At 47.8% G+C, this 21,373-nt stretch overlaps 1 protein-coding gene across 1 annotated transcript in view; it reads right to left on the bottom strand.

Moving 5' to 3' along the window:
• PIK3R6 (phosphoinositide-3-kinase regulatory subunit 6) overlaps nt 1-21,373 on the bottom strand; it is a 64,073-nt gene that overhangs the window by 7,981 nt on the left and 34,719 nt on the right. Inside the window, exons 10-18 of the mRNA XM_036269227.1 lie at nt 20,520-20,606; nt 19,025-19,448; nt 18,739-18,823; nt 17,931-18,053; nt 12,268-12,378; nt 9,911-10,001; nt 9,620-9,690; nt 9,102-9,192; nt 6,460-6,530 (exon numbers count right to left, since the gene is read on the bottom strand). Coding sequence (XP_036125120.1) covers nt 6,460-6,530; nt 9,102-9,192; nt 9,620-9,690; nt 9,911-10,001; nt 12,268-12,378; nt 17,931-18,053; nt 18,739-18,823; nt 19,025-19,448; nt 20,520-20,606 — 1,154 coding nt within the window. The remainder of the gene's footprint in view (nt 1-6,459; nt 6,531-9,101; nt 9,193-9,619; nt 9,691-9,910; nt 10,002-12,267; nt 12,379-17,930; nt 18,054-18,738; nt 18,824-19,024; nt 19,449-20,519; nt 20,607-21,373) is intronic.

Genomic DNA, 21,373 nt, shown 5'->3' on the forward strand with positions numbered 1-21,373 from the left:
CCCATTTTTTGTTCAGACAGAGTGGGAGGGAGAGAAAAGAAGGGACAGAGAGAGAAACATCGATGTGAAAGGGACACATCGAGTGGCTGCCTCCCGCAGGGCCCAACCAGGGCTGGGGACAAACTGCAACCGAGGTATGTGCCCTGAGCGGAACTGAACCCGGGTCTCTCTGGACCACAGGCCGATGCTCTAACTGCTGAGCCAAACCGGCTCCTCTTAAAATTCTTATCAAAACAAGGAGGCGCATCTTGAATGGAACCAGAAGACACTTAGAGCCCTAAACTACAATATTTGAGCACAGAGAGAGGACGTTCAAACAGAAGGCTCAAAACGTGGGAAATGCTTGTGAGCTGGAGGCCACAGGTCCCCATTCCCACCCTCAGCGGCCAAGCAATGAAGCCGCCCCTGCCACAGAGACCAGAGAAACTGGACCAGAAAGACCCAGGACTTGGGGACACCAGATCTGGAGGAGGAGGGAGTGAAGTGCTGTACTCCATCAGGGAGATTACAGCAATGTCTGCTCACCAAACCGGAGAGCCTATGCCCCTCCCTCCACCCAGTTCCAGATCACAGACACCACCGTCCTGTACCACCCCCCTCGCTCCCCAAGGCAGGAGCGTGAAGGACACTTTTCTGGAATAATGAGACCGGCCTGGCCAAGAGACCTGCAGATACTGACATCTGGGTTTCCTGCATGGAAAGGACCATGACTGCCCATTGAGAAGCCCACCACTGACTCAGCTTTTTAGTGATGAAGATTTCTATTTCAAAATGGCAGAATGTACATTTTCTCATTCTTTTCCTCTTAAAATTCTTTTTTTTTTAAATCCTCACCCGAGGATATTTTTCCATTTTTTGTACAGATAGAGTGGGAGGGAGAGAGAGGAAGAGAGAGAGAGAGAGAAACATCGACGTGAAGGGACATATCGAGTGGCTGCCACCCGCACGACCAACCAGGGCCGGGGACAAACCGCAACCGAAGTACATGCCCTTAGCGGGAACCGAACCCGGGTCTCTCCGGACCACAGGCCGATGCTCTAACCGCTGAGCCAAACTGGCCAGGGCTAGTGCCCCATTCTTAAATTTGAACAGACAGCCAAGGATCACCAGGTATTTGGAGACAGCCTCTAACATTTAAAAAAGAAAAACAAGGAAGACCAAAACAAGCAAATGGCGAATAGAAGTTCAGAGGAAAAAACACAATGTAGGGAGCAGAAGAAAACTTCAGATAAATAATAATCACTACCCTTAGAGAGATAAAAGAAGATACTGCATTGCCCAGCTGGTGTGGCTCAGTGGATTGAGCATCGTCCCCCGCATCAAGAGGTTTGCTTCCTGGTCAGTGTGTGAAGTAGGGGGGACGTGGCAGGTGGGAGGATGTGGGAGGCAGCCGATCGGTATGTCAGTGTTCCCTCTCATTGATGTTTCTATTTCTCTCTCGCTCTCTTCCTCTTTCTATTTTAAAAAAACAACATATTTTTAAAAAATAAAATAAAAAAGATACTGAATCAGTGAAGCAAGAATACAATGCTATTAAAATGCATAACCAGAATACAAGGAAGAATTCTTGAGGTTTAAACACTCACTAAATTCATTTGAAGAAGGCTCCCAAAACTGAAGAAAAGAAAGAGAAAGACAATGGGAGAGAAAAGATTAGAAAATTCGAGGATCACTCTAGGAGGCCTAACATCTGACTATCTATAGTTCAGAAATAGCAAAGATATAGGAAATAATTTTTAAAATCATAGTAGAAAATGTCTCAGAACCAGAGGACGTGAATCTCCAGATTTGGACTGTCGAGAGAGTCTCGTACAAAGACTGGGCATCAGAAGCCACCACAGCGGCTGTGTCGGAAACTAGAAGAACATTCAGGTTCAAACCAAGATGAAATCGACAAAACCACAGCAGCAATGTTGACAAACCTCTCTCAGTTTTGGATAGATGAGGTGGACAAAAATTTTAAAGATCGTAGGTTAGAGTAATATGATTCACTCAATTTAATAATTAAACGTAGTTTGTATTCTGTAGATACGAAACACATGCATACTTTTTAGTTGTTTCAGGACATTAAAAAAATGGATCATGGACCAGGAATTGAAGAAAATATCAACAATCTCCAAAGTTGTAGTCGTGTGGATAGATGCTTTTGCTATCCCAGGCATTTGCTAATCTCGGGAATTGAGGGGTGGATTTCAACAGCCATGGGGACGGGAGACAGTCTTGAGCCCACAAGATCCAGGGATTTGAAACCGAGACCCTTGGAGGACTCCTGAGGACTAGACTCTCCGTGCAAGACTCAACTAGGAAAAAGGCCCGGGGGGCAGAGGGAGATCACAGGGAGGCTTGTCTGCGTGGCTTGTGCTATGAGTGACGGTGAAGAGCCTCCCCTAGAAATTCTTGGCCACAAACCTGTTCTTATGTGGATTTGGGGTACACATTTATGCTGTCTGCATGCTCTGGGAATTTATGAGCCAAAAATTTAACTTGAAATATAGTCCTGGACTGATAATGTCATTGAGGCACTTGGTAAGAGCAAATATAGAATTTCCCTACAAGGGCAAGTTTTCCACCCAGGTTTCCCACAGATGAAGACCCCAACAACAAGACAAGTGGTAACAAGTGCTGGAGAGGTTGTGGAGAAAAGGAAACCCTCACTCACTGCTGGTGGGAATGCAGACTGGTACAGCCACTGTGGAAAATAGTCCGGCGGTTCCTCAAAAAAGAATAGAGCTACCATGTGACCCAGCAATCCCTCTCCTGGGCATATATCCCAAAAAGACTAAAAAAATATACCCACAAAGATATGTGCACCCCGATGTTCACTGCAGCATTATTCACAGTGGCCAAGACACGGGACAGCCGAAGCGTCCTGCGGTAGCGGACCGGATACAGAGGATGTAGTACATCCACACAGTGCAGTACTGCTCAGTAAGACAACACGAAATACTGCCATTGCGACAAGATGGATGGACTTTGAGAGTGTTATGCTGAGTGAAATCAGTCTGTCAGAAAAAGCCAAGAGCCATATGATTTCACGCATACGTGGGATATAGACTGAAACTCGTGGACAAAGCAGCAGTGTGGTGTTGCCAGAAGGAAGTGGGTGGGGGAAAGTCGGGGGCGAAAGGGGCCTGACATATGGTGACGGAAGATGGTTTGGCTTTGGGCGGTGGGCACACAGTGCAACATACAGATCTGGTGTCATAGAAATCTACACCTGAGATCTAGATGATCCTATCACCCTAGTAAATTTAATTTTCAGAAATCCAGCCTGGCCACTGTGGCTCAGTGGTTGAGCGTTGACCCATGCACCAAGAGATCACCAGTTCGATTCCCGGCCAGGACACATGCCCAGGTTGTGGGCCAAATCCTCAGTGGGGGCCTGCAGGAGGCAGCCAATTGATATTCTCTCTCATTGATGTTTCTATCTCTCTCTCCCTCTCCCTTCTTCTCTCTCTAAAATCAATAAAGAAAAATATTTTTTAAAAATCCAATAAATGAGGAAACATACCAGGAATTAAGCTATCAGACCCAATAAACATAAGGTTTATACTTCCAATAATAATAGATGATATAATTACATAAAAATGTTTCAAATGACCAAAAAAATATGAGAGGAAATAAAAACCATAAGAAATAAATAACACTATTAAGGAAACAAGCTTGTCATTTCCAGTGATTCTAAAACATCCCTCCCCCCATATTTTACATCTCTAAAATTAGAAATTATTTTGAAACCTATGTAATAAAAAAGCATTGTTCATAGTTTAGGAAGTATTGTTTCTTTCTTAGTGGTATGTAAAATTATATGTCTATAATTTGATAAAATATGGTATTTGAAAAAGAATCAGACATATATAATGTATAATCATGTTAGAGGCAGAAATCATCAAAGGAAAACAATCTGTAGATTTTGAAACCTCAAAATATAAATACATTTTTAAAAGATTGATAAACAACATTTAAAGAAAAACCGAGAAAAGTATTTCTAAAGTATATGACAAACGAGGGGTTAGTGTTCTTATATTTTAAAGTGGGGACACCACAGTATTAATATAGGATGAGAATATGCAGTGAATAAACAAATGAAGATGTACAAGTTATCAATAAATATAAGAAATCTTCAATTTCATCAATTAGTAATAAAAAATACAAATTGAAATAATAAAAAATTTAACAATCAAATTTGCAAAGATGAAAAACATAGCATGTCAATTGTGCAGCAAAATTAGCACTCCAACATTATGGTGAGAGTGGAATTTGGTGTAGACTTCTGGAGGGCAATTTGGCAAAATATATCAAAAGTCCTAAAATATGGATGCCATTTGAGAGTGATATAACTTCTAGGCATTTTCAAAAATGGTATTGCCATAATTTTCAGTATAAAATGTTCCTCACAGTATTGTTTGCAATAATGAAAAATGAGAACTTACTGGAATATATAAGAAATTAATTAAATAATTACACGGGCATATGTAGCCATCATGTAATAAATATTTAATAAAATATATTTAATGACAAAATATATTTAATGACATAAACAACATACCACCAAGCCATATTCACAATGCTTTTATATATGTGTGTGTATACATATATATGTATATGTATATATATGTATGTGTGTGTGTGTGTATATATATATATATATATATATATATATATTTATCCTCACCCGAGGACATTTTTTCATTTTTTGTTCAGATAGAGTGGCAGGGAGAGAGAGAGAGAGAGAGAAACATCGACGTGAAAGGGACACATCAAGTGGCTGCCTCCCGCACGACCCAACCAGGGCCAGGGACAAACTGCAACCGAGGTACACGCCCTTAGCGGGAACTGAACCCAGGTCTCTCTGGACTGCAGCCCAACACTCTAACCGCTGAGCCAAACCAGCCAGGGCTATTATATTTTTTACTAAAAACATTGAGTTACAGACCAGTATGTAGGTAGCGACCTATTATGTAAAAATATATACAAAAACAGACTAAATATATATACTTCAAAATATTAAGTCATCCTCTCTGGGTGATAGGACTACCAGGAAATTTACTTCTTGCCTTGTTGTATTTCCTAAAATAAATAACTAAACTTTTGTTTATAGAGTAAATGTTCTTTTAAAAGGGAGGATAAAGATGTCCTGGCCCTTGTGACTCAGTGGACAGATACACTGAAGGGTCTCGGATTCGATTTCCAGTCAAGGGCACAAAACTGGGTTGCAGGTTGGATCCCTGGCCCCTGTTGGGGTGCGTGCAGGAGGCAACCAATTGATGTGTCTCTCTAACATTGATGTTTCTCTCTCTCTCTCTCTCTCTCTCTCTCTCTCTCTCTCTCCCTCCTTTCCAGTCTCTCTAAAAATCAATGGAAAAATACCCTCAGGTGAGGATTAACAGAAAAAAGAAAGGAAGAAAAAGGGAAGGGTAAAGAAATATAAGAACTGAAAAGTGACCTTTGGTCTTTGTGACATGGAGGTGACTTTGCCACTGTGGGCTTTAAGCAGATGCTAGTGGGTAGGACAGTCACTGGTAGGCGACTGGAAACTCCTCCGGAGGTATCTTTCAAGAAGCCTCACTGAGAAAGGAAGGGAGGAAATACAGTGGAAGCTGCAGAGGTAGATGGAGGTAGCTGAGTCACAGCAGAGATTTTTCTCTCTAGGATGGAAATGCACACGATTCTAGGCTAAGGAGCAGTACAGAGGGCGTGGTCAAAGCTGGAGAAAAGTGAACCGAAAACACATGGAGAAGAGCCTGGAGATGGAAGAGAACAGGGTTGTGATGCCACGGATCCATTGAGGTGGAAGGTCGTGCGTTTGCTGTGGCCCTAATCTATACAGATGGAGGATTTATTCCGGAAGCACTCAGCCACCTGAACACACAGACTGAGGAGGAGGCTTGATGTAAGTGAGTATCTGCCTGGTAGTTGAGGGTGTCTAAGAACATGGTTCAGGTGTGATCATGGGATCCAAGGCCCAGCTGAGTAGGGAAGTGAAGTCCAGAGAGGCCATCAGATAGGGAGAGGATGGATGAGTTTATATCAATAGGGAATTCATATCAATAAGTATCAATGGGGGAAGTACAAAGGGCAGCAGCAGAGCGATGAGGTTGAAAGAGCTGGTTTGATGTGGTCAGACTTTGAGCTAGTGTCGAGGAGTCCGGCTGCTGTGCAGTCAGGGGGTGCCAGAGCATGCGTACATTTTGTAGCTGTCTCCGCATGCCTTACATCTGCAGCTAGCCAGCAGGTGGAGGACAGGCCTTAACTCTTAGAATGCCTCGTTTATGCCAGTCGATGCTCAATATTGCAAACTGATGATTGGAAAGCAGATTCTTTCCAGTGGGAAGGCCCACTTCCACAGCAAAGACTCAGGAAAGCTCACAAGTCCCTTCCTATAAACACCCTTCCCCTTGAGCTGCCAGCCCCCTACCCGACTTGCACAGCCCAGTTCCCATTCTACCCAGTACTCACAGAGAAGGACCTTCCTGCCAAGTTGGACGACTTGACAACCTCCGTCACGTTAACATTCAGGCACGTGTGGTCTGTAAGGGAAACAACAGTTGGGGGTGGGGAAGAAGTGTGTGGGTCTTGAATCTGGGAGGTATAAGATGGGGGGCAGCTGTGAATGGGCCTTCAGGGAAGTAGGGTGGACTCTAGGTCCTAAGAAGACACCCCCTTCCAAAATTAACCCCCTTCCACATCCTGCTTAGTCCCTTCCTGACTCCACTTGGTCCTCGCCAAGTTTCAGTTTCTTCCTGATCATCCATTTCGCTTCCCTGGTGAATCCACAGTTTCTGCATCTTCAGGCATAGCAGCCAACCCAGAGCCCCTTCTTCACCTCCTTCTGCACCTCTTTTTCAATGGAAGAAAGTTCTGCTGAACTTCCTTGCAGCTGCTGGACATGCTAAACATGGAAGGAACACCCAGCCCAGGTTGTGTGTACAACAAAGGCACACAGAGGTGTAGGGGTCCATTACTCCTGACAGGTTGAGAGTGTTCCCTTGACTTTCAGAATGGTGTATAATGTGTCAAAAATCATTACTATATGACTGCTACCAGGTTCTCCCTTCTTCCTGCTAAGAAGGGTTCTTAGATGCCTAAGCCTCCGAGGAGGGTCCTGGCATTGTTCTGATAGGGTTTTGTGATGGAAAACTTTTGGAGGAGGCATACGATAGAGTGGGGGTAGGCAGTGGGAGTCTTGTGAAGGAATGAGAAGAAATACAATTTTAACAATAAGAGTTAACATTATCATTTACTATATGCACACAAATTAGTATCTTATCTCCATTTTAGAAGTGAAGAAATGAGTAGAGAGGTCACAAGTAATTTGCCCCAGGTCTCAGTGGTAAGTGGCAAAGTTGGCTCTGAAGCCTGCCCCTCTGGTTCCGAATCTGTACTCTGGGCCCACTCTGTGACCGCCTCTCCTTTTCAGCTATTGCCACAGTCACGTGTCTCCTTTACGGTGTTAAAGATCTACAAGGAAAGAATGTCTAGCGCCCTGGCCGGGTAGCTCAGCTGGTTAGGGTGTTGTCCTGATACACCAAGAACATCTCACCGTGATAGAGTTTCATATGTCATCCATAAATTCAACCTGTCTGGAAGCCGTTTTATTGAGAAGTGATCAAATCAGTAATCTTGAGTTTCCTCTTTGTGCCAGATGCCAAGAAAATTTCGGAGCAATGATACCCATAGAGAAACACAAATGCTTTATATGACAGGTGTCATAACTGGCATGCGAGCAAAGCCGCAGAGGATATTAGAGACAGAGCGATTCATCATAGTCGGATGGAGTGGGGGGAGGGATGCAAGACATATTCCTCATAGGCTTCCAGACTGGCTAATATCCATTTTCATTCTGTGTTTCTTCTGGAACATTTCAGATTCATTCATTCTTTATATGTATTTATTTATTATTTTTTGATCCTCTTAATCCTCACCCGAGGATATTTTTCCATTGATTTTTGTCAGATAGAGTGGGAGGGAGGGAGAGAGAGAAACATCAATGTGAGAGAGCCACATCAATATGTTGCCTTCCGAATGCGACCCGACCAGGTACGTGCCCTTGACCAGGAATCAAATCCGCAACTCTTCCGTCTATAGGCCGATGCTCTAACCGCTGAGCAAAACGGCCAGGGCCATTCCTTCTTTTTAAAACAAGTGTTTGAGTGTAAAGAAGCACTTCCTTTATTCAGTGGATGCTTACTGAGTATCCACTATGTGCCAGCTCATGTGCTGGCACTGGGGTAGAGCATGGAGCACGATGCGCGTCTGCCTGGGTCAACGTTCTTGTTTGCGCTGGAAAGATCTAGGGGCACCTGTGGATCACAGCCTGCTGGTCTGGTCTGCTGAGCTCTGGCGCTCACAGAGGAAGTGGCGGTGAGGAGCACAGGCTCCCGTGTGGGGGGCGACCTTGGGCGAGTTCTGTCTTTTCTTCAGTGTCCTCACCAGTAAAAGGTTGCTAATACGAATAATACCTATCTCAGCGTTAACATGCTTGATGTAGCATAACCTGCCGTCTGGGCAATGGGTGCAGTGGTTAGTAATACACGTTGCCAACCTTGATTATTCCAGAAGGCCAGGGCGCTAACAGGAATAGCTCATACTCATAATTTATGCATATTATTCTATACACATAAACTGGTATCTTTTATCTCAATTTTAGATTTAGATAATTAGATACTACCTTATTATCTAATATATATCTGTAATTATAGAATTGGCCAGGAGATGGTTTGGGTCAGTAGTGCCTTTTGTGAACGGGAGTGCCCGCCCCCTCAAACAGCCTTCGGAAAAAACCTCTGCACACAAAGCTGCAGCCCGCAGGCCTCCGTGCGGTCCCTCCGCTCCGCAGGCCTCAGAGGCGCACTCCGTGCGGGAGCGCGTGTCGCTCACTGGGAAGCGTCCAAGGGTGGGGACCGCACTTGGCTCCTGCAGCCTGGCCCCCAGCCCTGGCCCAGCGCGAGCAGGAGCCCAACCACCTTCACTGACCCCAGGGATGGGGTGGGAGACCTCCTTCCCCTGGTTCCCCTCGTCTCCTGTCACTCGACCCTCTATCCTTCTCCCTCCTTCTTGTCCCTTCGCCCTCTCTCTGCTCTGCTGTCCCAACTCCTCACCTTCGGTGTCACTGGCTGGAAGGGCCTTCAGGACCAGCCCAGTGGCCCTCAGGGAAATGGTAACCTCTCGGGTCCGGTGGCTGAGCAGGGCCTGGGGAGGGCGATGCAGGCACAGATTGGGGTCCTCAGGACAACCCAGCCCCCACACATCCTCGCATCAACAGTCTCGCTTCCAGCCCCTGCCCCAGAGCCTGGTGTGCGTCATTACTGTCCAATGAGGGGACAGGGATACGGGCTTGGGCACTCTCAGCCCCGGAGGCACGAGCGGCCTTCTCCCCCAAAGGGCTCCATCTCCGCATGCATCCGCTCAGCCAGCGAGGAAGGTATTTTGGAGCAAGGGGACAGCCCCTTGTTCCTTAAATCAGATCCCCGACTTGTCTACATGCGAGGCCATTCCTACAAAACTCTCCGAAAGTGGGGAAACTGGGGGCAGAGCCCAGAAAAGGGCAGAAGGTTCCCTTGGCGCCCATGTTTCTGTTTCCACCCGGCTGTACCTCCTGACCACACCCGCCACTGACCTTCTGGTAGCACAGGGAGAGCTCAGCCCCTGGGCCCTCAGCCGTGCCTTTCCTCCTGGGTGAGAAACCATCTGAGGAAGAAGAGAAGAGGCTGAAGGAGGGAGGTCCCCTGACCCCAGCTTCCCCACCTCACTGAGCCTCGGGAGTGGGAGTGCCAGGCTGTCCTTCAGTCTGGGTGAGCTTGGAGGGAGCCAATTCACCTCCAGCAAAGAGAGGTAGGAGGACTTTCTGCCAACGGGGCTTGGGGAGGTTGAGACAGAGCGAGCTTCGGAAAAGGGGGGTGATGCTCACCTTTGGGGAGTTTGGAGTCTTGGATCTTCACCTTCAGCTCAGTGAGGAAAATGTCCTCCGCAGAGTCTTGGCTCAGGTCACTAAAGAAGATCTGGAGAGATGGAGGGAGGGAGGGAGGAAGTGAGGGGGGAAGGAGACTGGAGAAGGCCGGCTCTGCCCGAGGCAGCTCCCTGCCCAACCCCGGAGCCCAAGGATGTGAGTGGCGGGGAGAGTGAGCAAAAGCCCCTCCTGCCAGTGCTGGGCTCTGAGCAGCATCCAGTGCTTCTCTGGATCTGACCTGTCCGCCTATCCACCCAGATGTCATAGGTACAGCAATACAGTTATAAATAGTGGAGGGGAGTATTACTGAAACCCAAACCACCTGTAGCCACTACTTGTGGGGACAGCAGGAATGGGGGACAAATTAACAAAGGGGAGGGTATTAAAATCTCCCCTAGCCATTGGTAGGGGGAATGAAAGGGTGAGGGCCAGGACGGAGAACCGGACCTCACTCGGTGCACAGAGAAGCTCAGGGCTGCACGGGGAGGGGCTAGTGAGACCTGAGTTGCTCTCGGTGAGACCAAGAGGAAATTTGGGGTAGGAGTGGCTCCTGAGGGAAGAGGGACAGAGAGGAGGGGAGAAGCAAGGTGTGGAGAGGACAAGAAGGAGGATGTTGGAACAACAGGAAAGACTGGCCACAGCATTCTCAAAAGAACAGGGATAGAGAGAGAAAAAAGTGGCCACCAGAAGCTGGGAGCTGGCTTGGCACCCACAGCGAGGTCTTGGGGTCCTGTTCACCATAAACAATTTCACAGGTGCCAACATTGTTAGGCAGAGCTACTCTGTGACAGTGATGGGTCATAACAAAAGCCAGACCATGCCACTGTCACATCTGCACACAGGCAAAAATGGACACACTGTGCAGACCACATCCTGTACCCTCTCCCAGCACACAGTGAGCGGCTGCTCACTGTGCCCAGTCATAGAATCATTCCTGCTTCCTGACAGCATTTGATCCTGAGCAAAGTCCTGCTTTAGGGAGCCCTCTCCAAAGTCACCCAACAGGAGGCAAAATTCCATTTGTTCTAAGTCTCTTCCCGAGATGCCTCATGGCTGTCCATGGTGTGTGGTCTTCCTCACTGCAGCAAGTCCGGAAACCCAACTCTGTTCAGCTACAGGTGTGCTTCCGGGGACCTTTGGTTGAAGGGCAGTGACAGCTACCTAGTATTTAATTTTAAGTCATTTGCATTACTCCCTTTCCTGGAGACCTTTGAGAGGTTGTTTTTATTTGTCTATTTTGTGTTGTTTTGGTTTGCATTTTGAAAATCAAGGAAAAGGTCTAAATCCTCTATTTAGGTCAAAATCAGGAAGGCAATAAAGAAAAGATCTACTACCTGGCTGGTGGTGGTTCAGGGGATTGAGCCTCAGCCCATGGACTGAGAGGTCCTGGTTCAATTCTCTGTCATGGTACAGGCCCGGGTTGTGGGCTCAATCCCCACTAGGGGGCATGCAGGAGGAAGCTGATGGATGTATCTCTCTCACATCAATGTTTCTATTTTTTTTCAAATCCTCACTGGAGGGTATTTTTCTATTTCTCTTCAGATAGAGTAGAAGGGAGGTAGGAAGGGAGAGAGAGAGAGAAACATCCATGTGAGAGAGACACATTGACTGGTTGCCTCCTGCATGATCCCCACCAGGGCCAGAGACAAACTGCAACTGATGTACATGCCCTTGACCGGAATCAAACCCATGACTCATTGGTCCACAAATCAACGCTCTAACCACTGAGCAAGACTGGCCAGGGCTCACATTGATGTTTCTATCTCTCTCTTTCTTCCTTCCTCTCTCTCTGAAAAATCAATTAAAAAAACATATATATTTTTTTGTATAAAAGCCCGGCCGGTGTGGCTCAGTGGTTGAGCATTGACCCATGCACCAAGAGGTCGCCAGGTGAATTCTTGGTCAGGGCACATGCCCAGGTTGTGGGCTAAATCCCCAGTGGTGGGGCATGCAGGAGGCGGCTGATCGATGTTCTCTTTCATCGATGTTTCTATCTTTCTCTCCCTTCCTCTCTCTCTCAAATCAATAAAGAAAAAGAAGTGAAAAAACAGAAAGATCTACCATAAGAAGCAGAGTGAAAAACAAGAATTCAGTAAGCTAGGAAGCTAGAGGCAGAGATGGCTGTTAAATGTAGTCCACTGGTGCCCACAGAAATCCAGCGATTGAGAAGATAAAATTAACAGCCAAGAGTCTCTGCATGAGTTTATGACTTTTACCATAATAACCGTGTTTCCCCAGAGCCGGGATGTTTAGGTTGTAGGGTCCTGGGGTCCAGCAGACGGCCATGGTATCCTTGGAGCTGCAGGTGGAACGCTTACCTTGACTGTGTACATCTGGAAATAGATGGGTTGGGTGCCCATGCGGACATAGTAGGTGATGACATCCAGGATGAAGGGGTCTACGGTCTGGGATGTGTCCAGGGAGGGAGGCTGTGAAGCAGACAGAGAATGCTTTCAGCTACCTCTTTCCATGTTACTATGGGAGGTGCCACTTTCTTAAGAGAGAAACTCCAGAGCCCTACCTATCCTCTGTGATGCATGAACCCAGCTGGTCCTTCTGCACAGTCCAAGCCTTTCCTACTACCCAATTTCCACTCTAGTCAAAATGCTCCCATCCAAATCCCATCTCCCCAGGAACTCTGATTCATTGTAATTGCACAAAGACATACTGGGCACCTCTATGTGTGAAGCACTATGCTGGGTGCTTGGGGTAGACAAGATGCTTGAGTATATAACTAATGATGAGAGAGTCTGGACTGGGTTCTGTTTGGATTAGCTACTCATTAACCTGGGGCATGAGAAGTTGAACCAGATGATCTGATGTCTCTTTTAGTTCTTGTGGTATCTGAATATATTGATAAACACATTTTTGCATGTTATTGGGAAAGGACTAGCCCCATGTCCTACAGGCTTTCCTCAATCCCATATAATCCTAAAGCATAATGATTGGGTAGTTTAGGTAAACAGAAAAGAATGTCTACATAGAATCTGATGGTATCAGAGTTGGAAAGACTCAAGTTTATCTAATCAAGCTTGTAAAAGATTTTATAATATCTCTTCTGATTCTCACATCTGGTCTACTAAAATACTGTTCCCTTCAAGGGTCATGCTGAAGAACTATGAACTTATTCTAGTGATGCTGCATTGCTCACACTGTTTCCAGCTCTTCATGTGGAAACTGCTTTTGGAGTAAGTGTGAGGGTCACGCAAATTGTTAATTATAAGAGGAAGAAGAGCAGAGAAAAACCAAAATCTTGTATGTGTCCTGGCAGGGGAAAAAAGCTACCAGTAAAAGCACATAAACAAAACCTCCTACCCTTGCTGCCTCTACCATCTCTGCCAGCTTCAGATCTTCCTCCTGTAATATCCTCCAAGTTTTGAGGAAAAGGTATTTCAATACCCAGCTCAACAGTCATGTATGTATATGCAGACATTTTTAGATCAGCAATAATTCAGAAAACATGCCTCCCCACCAACATCTTTATTCAAGCAAAAGATATAAGAAAGCACCCCAACCAATCAGATAATAAAGCAAAATGGAGAGCTCAGTAAAGTGGAAAGTTTGAAAGTAAATATGTAAAAATCCATAGGTCCCTTTTTTACTAGCAGTAACTACTGTCCAAAAACAATGGGAGAAAGATACCATCCACAACTGCAAGAAAAAAACTATTAAACATGAAGATAGCCTGGCAGGTGTGGCTCAGTGGTTGAGCGTTGCCATGCACCAAGAGGTTGCTGGTTCGATTTCTGGTCAGGGAACATGCCTAGGTTGTGGACCAAATCCCCAGTATGGGGTATACAGGAGGCAGCCGATCGATGTTTCTCTCTCATTGATATTTTTATTTCTCTCCCCCTCTCCCTTCCTCTCTAAAAAATCAATAAAAAATATATTTTAAAATAACCATGAGGATAAATTAAACAAGAAATGGGTAAACTCTATATGCTGAGACCTGCACAACTACCCTGAGGGGTATACAAGAAAACTTTAATGAATAAAGACTTATACTTTGATCCCAGAGAGGGTCACTTAATGTGCTAAAGGTACTAATTCTCTTCTCAATTCCAATCAAAATCCCAAATGAATTAAAAATAAAATGAAGCTCTGGCCTGTGTAGCTCAGTTGGTTGGACATCGTCCCGTGCACTGAAAGGTTGCTGTTGGATTCCCAATCAGGGCACATGCCTGGGTTGAGGAGGAGGCAGCTGATCGATGTTTCTCTCTCACATTGATGTTTCTCTCTCTCTGCCCCTCCCTTCCTCTCTCTCTCTCTAAAAAAAAGAATTCAATAAAAATATTTTTTAAAAAGTGAAATGAAAACAAAATTCTAGACTTCCGGTCAAGATGGCGGCGTAGGTAAACGGTATCGCGTCCTCCCACAACCACATCAAAGTTACAACTAAACTACAGAACAACCATCATTCAAAACCGCCTGAAATCAAGCTGAATGGAAGTCCTACAACTACGGAATTAAAGCAGCAGCCACATCCAGACTGGTAGGAGGGGCGGAGGCTGTCGGGCTGGTCCCACACCCACGTGTGGCGGATAAAAATCAGGAGGACACCTCGGCTGGGAAGGTCCTCCCTGAGGACTAAGGGGTCCCCGTCCCACACCAGGTGCCCCGCTCAGGGTCCCAGTGCCAGGAGGAGAATCCCCATGACTTCTGGCTGGAAAAACCAGCGGGAACTGAGCCTCAGGGAAGCTGACACGGCGGGAGCCCCAGGCAGCTCCTTAAAGGGCCCGCGCACGGACTTATCGGACTCTCTCCCTCTAAGCTCGGAGGGGAGGCAGCTCGAGGGGCACCAGAGACATACAGGGAAGAACTGAGCTGTTTGGCACTGGTGCGAGGGCTGGAGAGGGGGCTCTCTCCGGGACAAACATGCTGTCAGAGGCCTTTGTTCCTTTGGTGAGCCCTTCCCGGGGGCGGCAGACAGTCGCCAAATCTGGGACTCCAGCAACCTGGCTCACACTGGTAGCCCCGCCCTGGTGACTCCCTGAAGCCCCGCCCCACCCAACTTTCAGGCCCACCCAAGCTGTTGCCACTTGCTTAACCATAGGATTGGCCTGTCTTGGATCCTGCTTCAGGTTTTCCTAAATTCTTTCAAACAAGCAGCATCTGGTCTCAGCTAGCCCCATACCTCTCATTAAGTAATACACAGAAACAAGCACAGGGAGGCAGCCAAAATGAGGAGACAAAGAAACAGGTCCCAAATGAAAGAACAGAACAAAACCCCAATAAAAGAACTAAGTGAAATGGAGATAAGCAACCTAACAGATGCTGAGTTCAAAATACTGCTTATAAGGATGCTCAATGAACTTATTGAGAACCTCAGTGAACTTAGTGAGGGCCTCAAGAGCATAAAAAAGGACCAGTCAGAAATGATGGATGCACAGTCAGAAATGAAGGAGGCATTAACTGAAATAAAGAATAATTTACACAGATTCAATAGTAGAGTACGTAAATCCAAGAAGCAAACCATCGATTTGGAATATAAGGAAGCAAAAGACACCCAATCAGAACAGCAAAAAGAAAAAAGAATCCAAAACAATGAGGATAGTGTAAGGAGCCTCTGGGACAACTTCAAGCATGCCAACATTCGCATCTTAGGGGTGCCAGAAGGAGAAGAGAGAGAACAAGAAATTGAAAAGCTGTTTGAAACAATAATGGCAGAAAACTTTCCTAACTTGGTGAAGGAAACAGACATACAAGTCCAGGAAGCACAGAGAGTGCCAAACAAGATGAACCCCAAGAGACCCACACCAAGACACATCATCATCAAAATGCAAAAAGTACAAGACAAAGAGAGAATCTTAAAAGCAGCAAGAGAAAGGCAGCTAGTTACCTACAAGGGAGTTCCCATAAGGCTGTCAGCTGATTTCTCAAAAGAAACTTTGCAGGACAGAAGGGAGTGGCAAGAAATATTCAGAGTGATGAAAAGCAAGAACCTACAACCAAGATTACTCTATCCTGAAAAGCTGTCATTTATAATCGATGGCCATATAAAGAGTTTCCCAGACAAGAAAAAGTTAAAGGAGTTCATCACCACCAAACTGTTATTGTATGAAATGAGGAAGGGTTTTTTTGAAGAAAAAGATAAAATATATGAACAAACAAAATGTCAATGAATACATATCTATCAATAATGGAATCTACAGACAAAATGAACAGGCAGAACAGAAACATTCTCATAGACACAGAGAACATTTTGTTGGTTGCCAGATGGGAGGGCAGTTGGAAGAATGGGTGAAAAAGTTGAAGGGATTAAGAAGTACAAATTCATTGCTTGACTGATGAACCTCAAAGGGAAAGGGGTTGGGGGTGGGAAGAAATGAACCAAAGAACCTATATGCATAACCAATGGACACAGACAATAGTGTGGGAAAAGGCGGGAGGGAGGTGGGAGTGGGGAGGAGGGAGTCAATGGGGGAAAAATGAAGAACATCTGTAATACATTCAACAATAAATATTTGAAAAAAACCCCCACAAAATTCTAAAATTTATCTAGAAACAAACATAAATAAGCACATTCTAAAAGTTTTGAAAAAGAAGAGTAATGAGGTAGGCTTACCCTGACAGCTATTAAAATATGAAAGTGCTAATTTGTACAAAACTAAATAGATCAATGAGAAAGAATAGGTATCCAGAAATAAACTCAAGCATATGTTAGAATTTAGTAAATGATAAAAGTGGCATTTCAGAGTGACAGAGCAAGATGGTTTATGCAATAAATAGCTGAGGAAAACTGGCCAAACATTTGGAAAAAATAAAATTACATACGTCCCACTACACACTGAAATTAATTGCAGATAGGTTATTTCAATGTAAAAGTTGAGATGTTAAAAGTGTTAGAATAAATTATCAGTGACTATTCAATCAGTCGAGAAGTCCTTTCAAAGCATAAAAGTACTATGTATGTTTATATAAAAATATTAAACTTTTGAAGATCAAAACCACTACTGACCCAATCGCTAGGCAAAAAAGCAAAGTGGAATAAAATGTCTGCAACACACATGACCACAAAAAGGATAAGATTCTCTTTATATGTCAAAGCCTTTTCCCATCAGTCAGCGAGAGCTCCCCTCCCACTGCCGGCCGGGGCCGGGCTGGCTCTATGGTTCGTGTTGAGGAGATCATGCTCTGGGATCAAGCTGCCGGACTCCAAGAGGGACTCTGCACTCATTTAGTTACTTTGGGCAGGTGACCTAATCTCTTCAGGCCTCAGCTGCTTGCCTGTCACATGGGGCCCAGAGACAACAGCACTTGCCAAGAAGACTGTCTACTTGGTAGGGAAGCTGTGCTAAGTGCTTAGAACAGCGTCTGGAACGTGGACGTGCTCAGGCAGCCTTAGCCGTTATAACCACAGAGAAAGCATCCCAGGACACTCACAAGAGAATGTAATTGGCCCACACACTTACGAAAGGGTGTTTTACTTCATCTTTCCACAGCCATTTTGTCCAAAGTAGTCATCCCCGTGGACCCCCATGGACACCAAAACCTGCGGATGCTCACGTGCCCCTTGTGCAAAGTGGCCTGGTGTCTGCGTGTAACCTACTCACAACCTCCTGCAAGCTTCCTTATAATGCAGAGCACAATGGAAATGCTACATAAACAGTTGTTATACTGTATTATGGAGGGAACAATGACAAGAAAAAAATGGTCTGTAGTGTTCAGGACAGACGTCGCCACCCAGGCCTGATGACGTACTCCACGGCAGCAACGCCGGGACTTGTTTCGTCTGAGTCTGCTCGGCCCCGGCGGGTTGAAGCGCAGATGTGGGAGCCGTGCATAAGGAGGGCTGCAGCGCTTGCTAAGTGTTCTGAGTCAATTCCAACCACTCGTTGGCTGGGGTTCTCTCCTGTGTTTCTCTCCTGCCTCCTCCAACCTTGGGGCCCCCTGGACTGACTCTTGAGGTCAAGAGTCAAGAGCAATATCAGAAATGGCCCCCTCCCACCTCCCTCCACCCTCCTACCCTCGCTGCCCCTACCATCTCCGCCAGCTTCTGGATGGCCGGGCACAGGGTGTTGACGGTGCTCTCGTACCATGGGTCAGCGCGGCCCAGGAACGCGGCCAGCTCTCCGAGCTCCACGTGCCTGGGTGATGCGGGCTTCTGAGGACAAGGGGATGAGGCCGACCCGTCAGGCTTTGCCTCCAACACTCTTCCTGGCCAGAGGGTCCCCGGGTACCAGTCCTAGGCAAACCAGCTTTGGGAATGTAGTCAAGTCACCTAAGCTCTTGAGGCCATTTCTGCACCATGTAAAGGCTGCGTGTTTTATACCCCAGATGAAGCCGGAGTACCTTTCTCTGAGGGCCACTTGTCAGGGACACTGAAAATGATCGTCAGCCTTAAAAGGAGAGAGACAGTGGCTTTGCATTTAATGCTGCCCAACAAGCAGCAGAGTGGGCAACGGAAACGAGGAACCTCAAGTGGGGCTTCCTCTCCCCCGGTGGGTCAATGGGCTCCCACTGCCTGAAATTCCCAGGTGTGTGCGTGTGCGTGTGTGTGAGTGTGAGTGGGAGTCCCTGTCTGAGGAGAAGCTTGCTTTTAATTCCATCAGAAAAGCAAAACGAAAGCCCACGGTGGGCAGGCTGCCCCTGGGAGAGAACGTCTCTCCGGCCACATTCAGCCCCCAGGACCCGTGCCTGGAACAGGGGACCTTTGAGGTCGCTTCCTGCTCCGCAGCCCAGGGAAGGGTGAGTCTAGTTCCCGGAGCCAGGGGAGGCAAGGCGCAGTGTGCCCCTGCCAGCCCTCCCCCGGACCCCTGCCCCTGGCACCCCGATGCCCTGCCCCACACCTCCACCTCAGGTGTCAGCACAGGGATGTAGTAGAGCTGCAGGCTGAGTCTGGGAGTGAGGCAGAACGTCTGGGTCTCTCGTTTCCTGGCAAAGGACAACAGCATGAGGGTGAGGGCGGGGGATTCAGCTTCAGACAGACTTGGTTCTTCTCATCTACACAATGGGTGCACTGCACCGTCTTCCCCACCTTATCCTGGCCTCTGGCTCCTGGCCCTCCTTAGCCACTCCTTGATCTGCACCAGCACATGCCAGGCCCCCCGCCCCCCGCCACACCTCTGGCCCTACCTGAGGCTGTGGTATGCCTGGGCCAGGCGCCCCAGCATCCGGTCATCCCCGAGCACCAGCACCCGGGCAGTGTGCAGCCGGGAGACACCGGGTAGCAGTTCTCCATCCCCCATGGGTCTGCCCGTCCTCCGGTGAAGCCCCGGGGGCCCATCCCAGTTGCTGGGCATCAAGATGTCCAGGGGCCACACCCGCTTCTTCATGCCCCCTTTGCGCTGCAGCCCTGCGCGCTCCATCTCCGGGCTGCTGGGGGTGAGCAGTTCCTCGGTCCCCGAAGGAAGGTCCCGCTCGATGCCGCTGTCGGTGGACAGCATGGACGCACGGGCCAGCTCCTGGTCTGGCAGGAGGCCCTGCAGATCCAAAGCCTCCAAGTCAGCGCTGAGGCGCATTTGGGATCTCGGGCGCAAGAAGAGCACCAGTTCCTTCCCTGCGATGTGGAGAACAAGGGGACCGTCGGGGTGGAGAGGGCATGTGAGGCTGGCAGGGCCTCACCCTGGCAAGGCCTGGGGTTCCATGTTTCTCAAACACTGTTCAGCTGAACAGAAGCCCCATGAAGGAACAGAGGTTCTGTGGCCAAAGGACTAAGAACCCCACATGCCTGCCTCCTGTTAAGTTTCGTTAGTCAACATCTCAAAGGCTCTGAGAAGTCCTGCAGTAAAGAAACCAGCTTCACCCAGTACCTCTGGACTCTAGAGCCCTCCTTTTCACCTTTGCTCACTAGCATCCTCCATCCTCCCACTTCCCAGAGCATGCCCTGAGATACAGAGAACAGACCAGCAGCTCCTGGAATCTCCCCGGCTTTTCGAACCTTCCTTCATTTTATTTCCCATGAGTAAACTGAGGCCCAGAGAGAAAACTGAGTCTGTCTAGGGTGACCTGGCATGTGAAAGGAAGTGCCCAGACTTGACCCCAGTTCACCGGTCCGGCACTACAACCTGCGCCTTTGCCTTCCCCTCTCCCTGGACAAGAGCCAGGGCGCTGTGGGAGGAAACACCAGCGTGGAGGGGAAGTGTTGGGTGAGTGGTCTTTCTGGAAGGCCCCTCCAGCTCCAGGAAACATCACTTCTGTTGTGACTGCCTCCCTGGGGACCTGCATTGTCTGCTGGCATCATCATGGGCATGTGGCACTTTCTAGACATTCGAGGCCAGTGACTAATGCATTGAGCTATTCTGACAAAGAAATGCATTCTTCTTCCAGATGTGCTGGCAACCCAGTATACGCAGACACACACACGCATACGCACACAGAGATACACATAGACACACACAGATGCACACACAAAGACATACACAGACACAGACATCGACACACAATAGATGCATAGATACGTAGTCACACAACACACATAGAGACACAATAGGTACATATACAAACACGTACAGAAACATACACAGACATACAGAGATGCATCTACACACACACACACACACACAACACACTCAGACACACACATATGCCACTGTTTCCGGTCAGCTCCCACGAAGTCAAAGGCACTTACAGAGCTGCTCTTCGTCGGTCCACAGGTGGAATGTGATGTATGGGCTCGGCAGGGGGATGCTTGGTGGCCGGTCTGGGAGGGCGTCACCTGAAGGAAGGAGCAGGCTGTGGAGTCCATGAAGGAGAAGATGTGGGATTCTCCTCTGCCCTCCCCACCCCACCCCCAGCTCCTGCATGGAACCTGGAGGGGGTGGCAGAGACCCTCGCCCTCCCGCACCTGGTCTTGTTGCGTTCCTCTCCCTCTCTGCCATCATCTCACCCGGGCCTAACACTGCACAGTCCCCTCCTGCCCAAGAAGGCCTGGAAGCTCCGTTTCCTGCAAACTTCCTAGCTCAGCCTATAGAACCCTTCACAGATCAGCTCGCAGTGTCGTCCCAACCTTTTCTATTGTTGGTCACCCCCTGCCGCACGCTGCAGCCTCGCTGCCTTTCCCATTGTTCCCAGAAGCCCTGCCTACATCCAGAGGAAGGGAAAAGGCTGCTGTATTTCTTAGGGTCTCTTCCAGTAGTTTGCACACAGTAGACACTCAATTAACATTTGCTCCTGTGGGTGATGCAGAAGAGAGCTCATCAGCCAAGTACTAAGGGCAGCAGGCAGCCTGCAGTCCAGGGGAGAGACCAGGGCCAGCCCCTCCTCTTTTTCCAGAAGCCTTCCTGACCACTCCAGCCCCAGTGCAGGCAGACTCCAGGCAGGCACAGCACTGCTCTCTGGCGCCCCCTTCAGGGTCCCCGACCACACTGCCTCACTGCCCCTGCCCGCGCTCCCGCCACTTACCGCCGCAGCGCCTCCTAGCGGCCGCCGTCGGCCCCAGCAGGGAGCAGTAAACCTCTCTCAGCCTTTCCAGGTGTCCAGCAG

This window comes from Molossus molossus, unplaced genomic scaffold (assembly GCF_014108415.1).
Source record: "Molossus molossus isolate mMolMol1 unplaced genomic scaffold, mMolMol1.p scaffold_m16_p_19, whole genome shotgun sequence".
Classification (NCBI taxonomy): Eukaryota; Metazoa; Chordata; class Mammalia; order Chiroptera; family Molossidae; genus Molossus; species Molossus molossus.